The 12251-nt window shown below is 36.7% G+C and overlaps 1 protein-coding gene across 3 annotated transcripts in view; it reads left to right on the plus strand.

The window, feature by feature from the left end:
• The window catches only part of RANBP17 (RAN binding protein 17), a 432717-nt gene that overhangs the window by 59298 nt on the left and 361168 nt on the right, over positions 1-12251 (plus strand). For all 3 annotated transcript variants that reach the window (XM_017960123.2, XM_017960124.2, XM_009209561.3), the window contains exons 9-12: positions 1778-1897; positions 4014-4160; positions 4741-4913; positions 9603-9796. In XM_017960123.2, the coding sequence (XP_017815612.1) occupies positions 1778-1897; positions 4014-4160; positions 4741-4913; positions 9603-9796 (634 nt within the window). The remainder of the gene's footprint in view (positions 1-1777; positions 1898-4013; positions 4161-4740; positions 4914-9602; positions 9797-12251) is intronic.

Here is a 12251-nt window from a genome sequence, read left to right on the forward strand (position 1 = left end):
ACATAAATTTATTTCATGGGTGAGCCTAGAACCAGTAACTGTTAATTTAGCTCTTGCCCAGCGCCGGGACAACCTCCCAATCTCTAAATATATATTTTTTTCCTACTCAGTTCCCATAGGGCCTAAGTCCAGCAGCTGACCACCACACAAGAACTTTCCCTTCTACTACTCTTTAACTCTTCCTCAACCTTGCCTGGTCCATGTCTTAGGTTTGACAGAAGGCTGCACCCTTCAGATCTCTGAATAAGAAAGGAAGGGAATCTACTCACTTGAATTGTGTGCATCAAGCCAGTTATTTATTTGTTTTTTGAATCAGTGTAAATTCTATTGCATGCTTAAAAAGTTCTTGATACTCCGTAGTTACATAGAACTTTGAGACTCTGAGCTCCATCTTTGCGGAGCCTAAAGCAAATATGTCAAGGTTATTAAAAAATTGTAAGTTTAATGTTTAAACTTGCAGAAGTAAAGCTGGGGAGTTCTTATATTGCCATTTTCTGAAAAAACATATTCCAGATCTAAAGTATATATCAGTGATATATATGTTTAGGTATCTTGTTGCCTAAAAGGGAGGAAAGCATTCACAGAAATGTCCTTTAAAAAAAAAACATGTCTTCTCTTGAATCTCGAGTTTAAGGTAGTGCTTTTTAAACTGGGTTTCTTAGGGTACCTCATGTTTCCAGTTGGGGCCACAGCCTTCTGTCTTTCAGTCACAACAGTCTTGCTTTTAGTTGTTTAAAAACCATGGTTTCATGTAATTATGTTTTGGGATAAAACAAAAAAGGTACCAGTGCTTAAAAAATAAAGTAGAAAACATCTGCTTTGAGAGATAGTAACGAACATTTATTGGACATGTCCTATTTATTGTGTGATACTCATCTCACTTAATCCTCAAAGTGGCCCTGAAAGATAAATAATAAAATCCCCACTATGTAGACCCAGAAAAACAGAAAACAGACCCAGATTGACTAAGTGACTTCCCCCAGGGCAACAAAGAAGATATTGGCATTGAGATTCAAACACAGGTCTTTTTTGCCCCCAAGCCGCAGGTGTTTTTAATACACCAGTGGTTCCTGTGCTTGTACTTCTGAGTTTTCTAAGGAGTTTTTTGTTTTTGTTTTTAATTTGGGTTTTAGGTTCTAACGGTAGGGGCTGTGGCAAACTGGAGCACATCTAAAAACGGCATCATTTGATTTTTGTCTCTTTTCTTCCCATAAAGTACCTACCTTTTCCAGCACCATTTTCAGACTGTTTTTTAAGATGCTAATGGATGGTGGAAAATATTCCTTGACCAACTAAATTTGGAATATGCTGGATTAAATTACAGGTTCCCCCACCCCCTCCCACTGGATACCACAGTACATAATGTGCACTGTTTTCCAAACATGCCTATACCACAAAACCATGTTTTGTTTTTGGTAGAAAACCTGATTCATTAGAAAATGGAACTGGGCATCATAAGCAATTGAGAGCCTATTAAATGTATAGCATGTCCAGGCCTTGAACTGGCAGATTTTGTTAATGAAAGAACATTGGAGGGAAACACATACAAATAGGAATTTTAATGATGGGGTAGAAGGATTGTGGGTGGTGGAAGTGGTTGATGATATTTAGCTTTTATTATTTTTATGTTCTATAATGCTTTTTATATTGCATTATAATGCATTATATTCTATAATGCATTAAGATTAAATTCATTTTAAATGTAAACACTAGTATTCCTTACATGTGGCCACAGTTACTTTGAAAATTGAAATGAAATTTTTTTGGTATTTTTTAGGCACTTTCATGTTTAGTTCAGTTTGCTTCGACGAGAAGGTCCTTATTTAACAGTCCTGAACGTGCCAAGTACCTTGGTAATTTAATTAAGGGAGTAAAAAGGATACTTGAAAACCCTCAGGTATTTATGAAGTAATTTAATACTTAGCATATACAGATACAGTTTTTCAGCTAAAGGCACATAATAAACTCATCATGAATTTATTATGATTCTGGAAGAAAATATTTAGTATCATATTTATCTTCCTTAGAGCTCTTTTTTTTTTTTTTTGAGATGAAGTCTTGCTCTGTTGCCCAGGCTGGAATGCAGTGGCGCGATCTTGGCTCACTGCAACCTCTGCCTCCTGGATTCGAGCGATTCTCCTGCCTCAGCCTCTTGAGTAGCTGGGATTACAGGCGTGCACCACCACCCCTGCTAATTGTTGTATTTTTATTAGAGACAGAGTTTCAACATGTTGGCCAGGCTGGTCTCGAACTCCTGACCTCTAGTGATCCACCTGCCTTGGCCTCCCAAAGTACTGGGATTACAGGCATGAGCCACCATGCTCAGCTCTTAGATCTCATTTGTAGTAGAGATGGGTAGTTTTTAAAAATGGTTGTTTTCATGGCTGACTTCTGTGTTTCTCCTATTTTTTTCTTTTAGGCAAATATGACTAGAGATTATATATCTTACAATGCTTCTGTCTTTTACTATTCTATTACATTTCTTTGTTTGCACTTCTTAAACTACTGAAGTGATTAATTCAGTATGTCCACCTTCTGAACTAGAAGACATAATATAAATGTGGATGTTAATATTGGAGCAAGTGGCCTTAAATTATGAAATAATGTTTTCTTGCCCTCTTGTGGACAAGTAAGAGTTTGTAGATTTTATAATCTTTTCTGCATTAACTTTAGAGCTTCATTGCCAATATTCATTTCAGAGAATTGCAAAGCTGCTATTGAATGATTTTGAAATGCTTAGATAAAATATTTTGTTTTACTTTTTATTTTGTTTTTGGTTTAAAATATCTGTAAAATACAGATTTTTAAAGATTAAATGATTTAAGGAGGTTTATCTAATTCTCTTGGTTATTAATTTTGGGGGGTGATATGTAATATCTTTGTTCAATAAGAATGTTCTACAAAAAGCAGTTGTTTTTGCATATCTCAGAAGTACTTTATGGGTTATGCATTTATTTTATCTTTTCAATGTTAGGATAGTTGTGAAATTTTCTGTTTAGCTGATAAAGAGGATTTTACCAATATACTTTAAAGTTTTTAATTTAACTCACTATCATCAACCGATAGGTGGAAGATAATATGCTAATACCTGATAATTTATCTTAAATGATTTTCCAACATCCTTATGTTGATGTTTCATGGCTATAAAAGTTGGTATGAATATTAGGTTGTTTTAGAATCACAGACATGTTTTAAAGATCCATGATTACAAAATTTTTTTGGTTATTTGTCCTTAATAATTAGATTCTATTTTCTGTATATTTCATGGAGCTTGTATGAATGAAATTGCTTAGAGACTTTCAGTTTTACAAAGATATGAATTCTGTTTCATGCCAGCTGCAGTGCATACTAAAACTCTTTTCAAGTAGCTTACAGAAAACTGGGCAGGACCTTTTTTGTTCTTTTTTTTTAATCTATCCTCCTCAACTTTAGTTATTTGTTCAGTGTTGTTCCTAACATTGCAGTAATTTGTTTGAATGACTAGAGACGTGGAGAGACACAGAGTTGCTTGAGGGTACAGTGCCTGTAGATACTCAATAAATATTAGTTTAATTCAGAAAATTTCTGTTATTTGTGTGCTAGTATACACCATTTAAGTCTGGTGAGTATTGTTCTTTCCTAGAGTTTACTTTTAATCGTAAATATTTTCCAGGTCCTTTGTTGACTTCTGTTTAAACCACAGTACACACACACACACACACACACACACACACACACACACACACGCTTTTGTGTACTATAATAGCTTCTCAAAAATTATAATTTAGTCATTGTGATGCAGATCTTCTTCCAAGACCTCTACTTTGGATTCTTTATTATTAATCATTGATGACAAAACTAAACCTAGCAGAAATTCCTCTGTTTTTTTACATTATTAACTATCCAGTTGACACAGAGTATTTTAAGTAAGTACCCATGAGAATTGGGAGACTTAAGATGCTTTGAAGTTTTACTGATTTTATTGTCAGTAGGTTGGCTTGTTTTTAAGGCTTTCTTTTTGTCTCATAATTTAGGGTTTGTCTGATCCAGGTAATTATCATGAATTTTGTCGATTTTTGGCTCGCTTAAAGACAAATTATCAGCTGGGAGAATTAGTTATGGTGAAGGAATATCCTGAAGTTATTAGATTGATTGCTAATTTTACCATTACTAGCCTACAGGTAGGTAAAAATATGTAATTATATTAAACTGTAGCCAGTTTTAAAAAACTTCCTGGTAAGGGTTGGTGGGGGTATTTTAAAAGTATCTATGAATTTGATTACTTTGCTGGAAATGTTAATTGCAGAGTTTTAGGTAAAAAAGTTCATTGCAATGTATATAATAAAAATTGAGAAGCTACTTAAATATCTAATAATTGAAGAATGGCTTGAGAAACTATAATAAAATCTATGTGAAGAAATAAAATTTTTGCAGATTATACTATAGAAAAGTTTTTTTTATAAGTTTAAGGGAGAGGTTATGAAACCATATTTTTCACATGATATCAACTCTGAAAAATATTTATGGAATGATTAGAGGGAAGTAGAGTCATATTTTAATGTTACTCCAGGTGGTAAAATAATAGAGTTGTTGGTTTCTTTATACTGTTTTGCATTTACAAATTTACTATATTAAGTGTTCATTAGTTATATGATAAGAATAAAAGTTAATTTAAAAATGTATGTTTAGTAACTTTGTTCTGTAATTCTTGTTGTAGGAAGATGTAATATTTTAAATAACTTCTGCTTTATTTCTTTGTAGCATTGGGAATTTGCTCCTAACAGTGTTCATTATTTATTAACTCTGTGGCAAAGGATGGTAGCATCTGTTCCTTTTGTGAAATCAACTGAACCCCATCTATTAGACACTTATGCACCAGAAATCACGAAGGCCTTTATCACTTCTCGGTTGGAATCTGTTGCCATAGTTGTGAGGTATTCAAAAACTAAATGTTTTTGTTGTATTTCCTTTAGATACTTGGAATTTTTTAAGATAAAGGTATAAATTTAAAATTCACCCTTTTTAGTGTACAGTTGTATGATTTCTGACAAGTGCACACAGTTTTATAACTACCATCACAATCAAGATATAGAATAGTTCCATCAACCCAGAAAGTTATTTTGGCTCCCTTTTCAGTCAGCCCCTCTCCTCACCCTCATCTCTAGCAGTTACTGATCTGTTTTGTGTCCCGAGAGCCATAAATGAAATTATACAGTATGTGCTTTTGATTCGATTTTTTCTCCACAATGTTTATTCCCCGTATTGTGTTAGTGCTTTCCTTTCATTGCTGAGCAGTATTCCATTTTGTGGATATATCAGTTTGTTTACCAATTCACCTGTTGACATTTGAGTTGTTTATGTTTTTGGCAGTTGTAAATAAAACTGTGTAAATATCTCTAACAGATTTTGTAATGAACATAAGTTTTTAGAGCTCCTTGTAATACCTAGGATTCCTGATGTATAGCAGACAGAGTTTTATTTCTCTTATAGTTGCCAACCAGCCTAGTGGTTTTACCTTATTTTTGCATTCCTGTCTCGCAAATTCTGCAAGTAAAGACCTGTCACCAGTGAATGAGGCTAATAGTTTTGAAAGTAACAAATTTTGGTTCTTTGTAGTAGCACCTTAATGGCTTCCTGATCAGTTTGGTTGAGTTTATGCCATATTTCTCTCATGCACCATTGCCTCATCTGTTCAGTTGGCACGTTAAGCTCAAACTCCTTTTCCCATTTTTGAATGAATATACTTTTGTTTTGATGTCTCTCACAGGTCTTTCTGCAAATATTTCTCCATGGTTTACCTTTCTTATTTCTTTTTTTACTGTTTGTCACTTGCTCTAGGTGCCATGCACAACAGCCACCGAGTCTCCGGCCATGAGCTAAAGACTTGAGCACCCTCCCACCAGCAGACCTTGTTTCTCCGCTATCCTCCAGCACTTGTTGTTTTCCTATTCTTTAATGATCGTCATTCCAATCGCGTCATTATGATATGGTCTTCATTGCATGATTCTGCATTTCTGATATGTCTTCAGGTGATATTATTGTTCAGCTTGGCTGCATGGAATAAAACTTTGAGCGTTCACTGATATCCTGGCTCACTTTTTTGATAGTTGTTTTGCTTTTTTTTCAACGGTTTAAGTTCTTTGACTTCGAGTTGGTTGCCCTTTGTTTGGTATTTAAAGATTTTCCCACCAGAATTATTCACCTGATGATGGTTATTTTGCCGTGTTTGCCTTTGAAGTTTTACTGATCCCTATTTCAGTTTTGCTTTTGTTTACTATTTTTAGCCTAATTGCTGTTCTTTGCCTCATGCCCATGTCCCCGAAATTGGTGGTTGCCTCTCAGGTTTCTTCTGATGTTTTAGTCTCACATTGAAGTCTTGTTTATCTTGAGTTAATTGTCCGCTCAGCTTCTCTACACGTCGCCTGTTCATTTTTAAAATAGGGAATCCTTTCCTCATTGCTTGTTTTTGTCATGTTTGTCAAAGATCAGGTGGTTGTAGATGTGTAGTGTTATTTCTGAGGCCTCTGTTCTGTTCCATTGGTCTATATCTCTGTTTTGGTACCAGTACCATGCTGTTTTGGTTACTGTAGCCTTGTAGTATAGTTTGAAGTCAGGTAGCATGATGCCTCCAGCTTTGTTCTTTTTGCTTAGGATTGTCTTGGCTATGCGGGCTCTTTTTTGGTTCCATATGAACTTTAAAGTAGTTTTTTCCAATTTTGTGAAGAAAGTCAGTGGTAGCTTGATGGGGATAGCATTGAATCTATAAATTACCTTGAGTGTTATGGCCATTTTCACAATATTGATTCTTCCTATTCATGAGCATGGAATGTTTTATCAAGGTTCATAGCTTCCTTGCATTGGTTTAGAACATGCTCCTTTAGCTTGAGAAGTTGGTTATTACTGACCTTCTGAAACCTACTTCTGTCAACATGTCAAACTCAGTCTCCGTCCACTTTTGTTCCCTTGCTTGTGAGGAGCTGCAAGGAGGAGAAGAAGCACTCTGTTTTTTGGAATTTTCAGCTTTTCTGCTCTGGTTTCGCCCCATCTTTGTGGTTTTATCTACCTTTGGTCTTTGATGTTGGTGACCTACCAATGGGGTTTCTGTATGGATGTCCTTTTTGTTGATGTTGATGCTATTCCTCTCTGTTTGTTAGTTTTCCTTCTAACAGACCCCTCAGCTGCAGGTCTGTTGGAGTTTGCTGGAGTTCCACTCCAGACCCTGTTTGCCTGGACATCACCAGTGGAGGCTGCAGAACAGCAAATATTGCTGCCTGATCCTTCCTCTGGAAGCTTTGTCCTAGAGGGTCACCTTCCTGTTTGAGGTGTCTGTCGGCCCCTACTGGGAGGTGTTTCCCAGTCAGGCTACACGGGAGTCAGGGACCTGCTTAAGGAGGCAGTGTGTTCGTTCTCAAAGCTCGAACGCTGTGCTGAGAGAACCACTGCTCTCTTCAGAGCTGTCAGACAGAGACGTTAAAGTCTGCAGAAGCTATCTGCTGCCTTTTGTTCTGCAATGCCCTGCCCCAGAGGTGAAATCTATAGAGGCAGTAAGCCTTGCTGAGTTGCAGTGGGCTTCGCCCAGTCTATGCTTTGTTTACACTTGTGAGCTACTCAAGCCTCAGCAATGGCGAATGCCCCTCCCCCCATCAAGCTGCAGTATCGCAATTCGATCTCAGACTGTCGCACTAGCAGTGAGCAAGGCTCCGTGCACGTGGGACCCACCTAGCCAGGCATGGGAGGATATCCCCTGGTCTGCGGATTGCTAAGACGGTGAGAAAAGCACAGCATTTGGTCAGAAGTGTACTGTTTCTGCAGATACAGTCTGTCACAGCTTCCCTTTGCTAGGAAAGGGAAATCCCCCTACCCCTTGCGCTTCCTGGGTGAGGCGACGCCCTGCCCTGCTTCAGCTTGCCCTCCGTGGGCTGCACCCACTGTCCAGCCAGTCCCAGTGAGATGAACCAGGTACCTCAGTTGGAAATGCAGAAATCACCCATCTTCTGCATCAGTCTCGCTGGGAGCTGCAGACCGGAGCTGTTCCTATTTGGCCATCTTGGAAGCCCTCTCCCTTTTCATTTTCTTAACAGAGTCTTTAGAAGAGCAGAATTTTTAAGTTTTGATTTTAAAGTCCAGTGATGCTTTTTGTTATAATTTATAATCTATGGAAACTAACCCAGTGTCACAGAGATTTTCTTTTATTTTCTCTTAGAATTTACATTTTAGTCTGTGATCTCTTTCAGGCTAATTTTTGTGTATTAGCTGATATAAGGCTAGTTCTTTCTTTTTTCTTTTTTTTGCATAGCTGACCAGTCAACAATGCTCGTAGCAAACTATCCTTTCTTCATTGAATTTTTTTTATGCTTTTGTCAGAAATTAATATACCACATACATGTAGTTCTATTTCTGGACTCTGTCTTCATTAATCTATGTGTCTGTTTTTTCACCAGTACCCTGTCTTGATTAGATTTATAATAAGCTTTGAAACCAGATAGTATGAGTTCTGTAAGTGGCTTTTCTCTTTCAAAATTGTTTTCGCAATTCTCCTTTCTTTGCTTTTTCGTATATATGTTTGAATCAGTTTCTCAGTTTCTACAAAGAAGTTCTTCTGGGATTTTGACTGGGATTGCATTGAAACTATAGATTAACTTGGGGAAAGAATTGACATCTCAACAATATTGAGTCGCTTAGTCTCTGAGCGTGTCTGTCTTTTATTTAGCTCTTCTCTGATTTCTTTCATCAAACGTTTTATGGTTTGTAGCCTAAAGATCTTGCATACGTTTAGGTAGATTTAATTGATAGTTTATGTTTCCTATTGCCTACCGTTTTTTAAATTTCAATTTCTGGTTGTTCACTGCCAATATATACTAATACCCATCATTTTGTACGTTGACCTTGCATGCTATGACCTTAGTAAACTTACTTATTAGTTTGAATAGCATTTTTGTGTTTCTAAAAATATTTTCTATTTACATAATCATGCCATCTTGAGATATAGACAGTTTTATTTTTTACCTACTAATACATTTCATTTTTTATTTCTTTTTGGTTTTTTTTAGAGACAGAGTCTCGCTCTGTCACCCCAGCTGGAGTGCAGTGGCGTGATCTTAGCTTACTGCAACCTCCGCCTCCCAAGTTCAAGCAGTTCTCATGCCTCAGCCTGCTGCATAGCTGCCAGATTACAGGCAGCCACCATGCCCAGCCACTTGTATTTTTAGAGTCGGGATTTCACTATGTTGGCCTGGCTGTTCTCAAACTCCTGGCCCCAGGTGATCCTCCTGCCTCTGTCTTTTATTCCTTTATTATAGAATTTTTGAGACTGGGAGTCTCACTAGGTCTAGGCTGGAGGTAGTGGCGCTTAACTGGCTCACTGTAAGTCTGGCCTCGGTTCATCACTTATTCTTCCCGCCTCTGCCTCCTGGAGTAGCTGGGACTACAGGCTTCACCACCACTCGGGCTAATTTTTTTGTATTTTTAGTAGAGACGGGTTTCACTGTGGTCTCGGGATTCTGACCTTGTGGATCCTACTACTTCGCCTCCCAAAGTGCTGGGATTACAGGCAAAGTTTACTCAGGGTGAATAAAAGTCCTTCACATTCTAATGCTGTCTGCAAACTTATTCTGTGTTTGCAGAGATCACTTAGATGATCCACTGGATGATACTGCCACTGTGTTTCAGCAGTTGGAGCAGTTGTGCACTGTCAGCAGATGTGAATATGAAAAGACATGTGCTCTTCTTGTGCAGTTATTCGACCAAAATGCACAGAATTACCAAAAACTTCTGCATCCATCTTCTGGTGTAACTGTGGACATCACCATTCAGGAAGGTCAGTAAACTTAATATGATTACTGAGTATTATGTTGAATATTAAGTAACATCAATAATCACTTTAATAGTTTTACTGCAAATTATTTTTATGTATTTTCCTCAATTCCTGGTCCCCTAATAAACCGCTCATTTTATTAAACTCCTGTGTATATTGGTAATTTGTTGGTTGATTTTTTTTCTTTCAGTTTTCCTCTGTAAAATTCATAGGATATACGTCTCTCTGGAATCAATATCAAGAAAAATTGATAATGGCCCTTGAGCAGATAGTTTATGAACATAACTATCGTAACTGGTTATGTTTTCTTCTTTGCGGTACTTGATTGCAAACTCAGAACCCAATTTCAGCCAAAAAAAGTATATAATATATCATTATGATTTTGCTTTTATGTATTAGCCTTCATTATGGCTTTACTATTAGTTTTATTCTTCAATTTCTTCTTTATTTTGTTTTTAATCCTTTATTGTTGGAGGAGGTATTTATTTCTGTATATCCTTTTAGGTCATTTTAAGAACATAAGGAGTAAAAATAAATACATTTTTCCGATTTTGTTGATAAGATGCACTATGGGAATGGAAATTTCTAGGAGAAAGCACTTTATAGTTCTGAAGTTGTTTTTCGTATTTGTATATCTTGTATTGGAAAGTGAGTTTAGTAAGGGATCATAATCAAATTTACTTCCAGTGATTTCCCATTTTAACTTTAAAAAATTTTTTTAGAAGATTATCCTTCATATTTGAATAATGTTTTTTAAAAATGCCTTTTGTTTATTATCTGTCCATCTTGCATTAAGTCACACAGTACTGCTGAGGGGCTAGTGTGAGATAATCTTCTCTACTTCAGTGTGCTTTTTCTTTTATTGGGATCTTATTTGTAAATTAAATGGGGGAGAACTAACACTTTTGCAGCATTTAGTCTCTTCATTATTGACTTATTCTTCTAGAAGAGTTTTGAAAGTTATTAAATATCAAATTCATATTAAAGGATATTTGTATATATTGAGACATACAGAATAGCAGTAACTACAGACACCATTACCTCGCTTAAAGATTAGATCATTGGGCCGGGCGTGGTGGCTCAAGCCTGTAATCCCAGCACTTTGGGAGGCCGAGACGGGCGGATCACGAGGTCAGGAGATGGAGACCATCCTGGCTAACACAGTGAAACCCCGTCTCTACTAAAAAAATACAAAAAACTAGCCGGGTGAGGTGGCGGGCGCCTGTGGTCCCAGCTACTTGGGAGGCTGAGGCAGGAGAATAGCGTGAACCCGGGAGGCGGAGCTTGCAGTGAGCTGAGATCCGGCCACTGCACTCCAGCCTGGGCAACAGAGCGAGACTCCATCTCAACAACAACAACAACAACAACAACAACAACAACAACAACAACAAAAGATTAGATCATTGCCAATACCTTTGCAGCATTTTTTGTTCCTCTTTCCAAATCTGTCCTCTTTCCTATCAGCAGAAAATACTTAACAATCTTGAATTTTGTGTTTATCAATTCATGCCTTTACTTCAGTTTTACCACGTGTATGCATTCTGAAAATAATACATGATACTGCATATTTCTCAACTTTATACAAATGGAATCATACTATATTTTTTCTTTGACAACTTTATTCTTATCATTTCTCAGTATTTTATTTATGACAGCTCATATTGATGCATATAGCTATAGTTGCTTCATTTTCAGTGCCATGCACTGTTACGTTGTTTGAATGTACCTCAGTTTATTTGTGCATTCTCTTGTTAATAGGTATTTGTTTTCTGGTTTTTGCTAATAAAATCAGTGCTCCTATAACAATTGTTGTGTATATCCATTACATATTCAGCTTTAGTAGGTACTGTTAAACTGTTTTACAAAGTGATTGTACTACTTGACATCCTACCAATAGTGTTTAGGTGTTCCCATCTATCTCTATCAGGAAGTGGCAAATTTTTTCTTAAAGTGCCAAATTGTAAATGTTTTAGGTCTCTGTCACAACTACTCAAGTCTGCCTTTGTAGCTAGGAAGCAGCCATAGACCGTACTCGTGTCTGTGTTTCAGTAAAGTTTTATTTACAAAATCAGGAGGCTGTCTTATAGACTGTAGTTTGCTGACCTGGACCTAGATTCTTGCCAGCAGCTCATATTATTATACCTACATTTTTAATGATCTAGTTGAGAATAATATACCTCATGGGTTTACTTTTCACTCTGCTGATTATTAAGTTCAGTATTGTTTCATGTTTATTGATTGTTGTGTCATCATCAGTGAAGTGTATGTCCATCTCTTTTGTTCATTTCCACCTCACCACTGGATCGCTTTCTTTCACTGATTTTTAGGAGTCTTTTATGTATTTTGACATTAATCATTTAGGTTTTTGAATTGTAAATATCACTGCCAAATTTGTGACTGTCTGCTGCATATCATTTTAGTGTGATATTTTTATTTTCGTATCAAACTTGATTTTGAT

The sequence above is a fragment of the Papio anubis genome, chromosome 5 (assembly GCF_008728515.1).
Source record: "Papio anubis isolate 15944 chromosome 5, Panubis1.0, whole genome shotgun sequence".
NCBI lineage: Eukaryota > Metazoa > Chordata > Mammalia > Primates > Cercopithecidae > Papio > Papio anubis.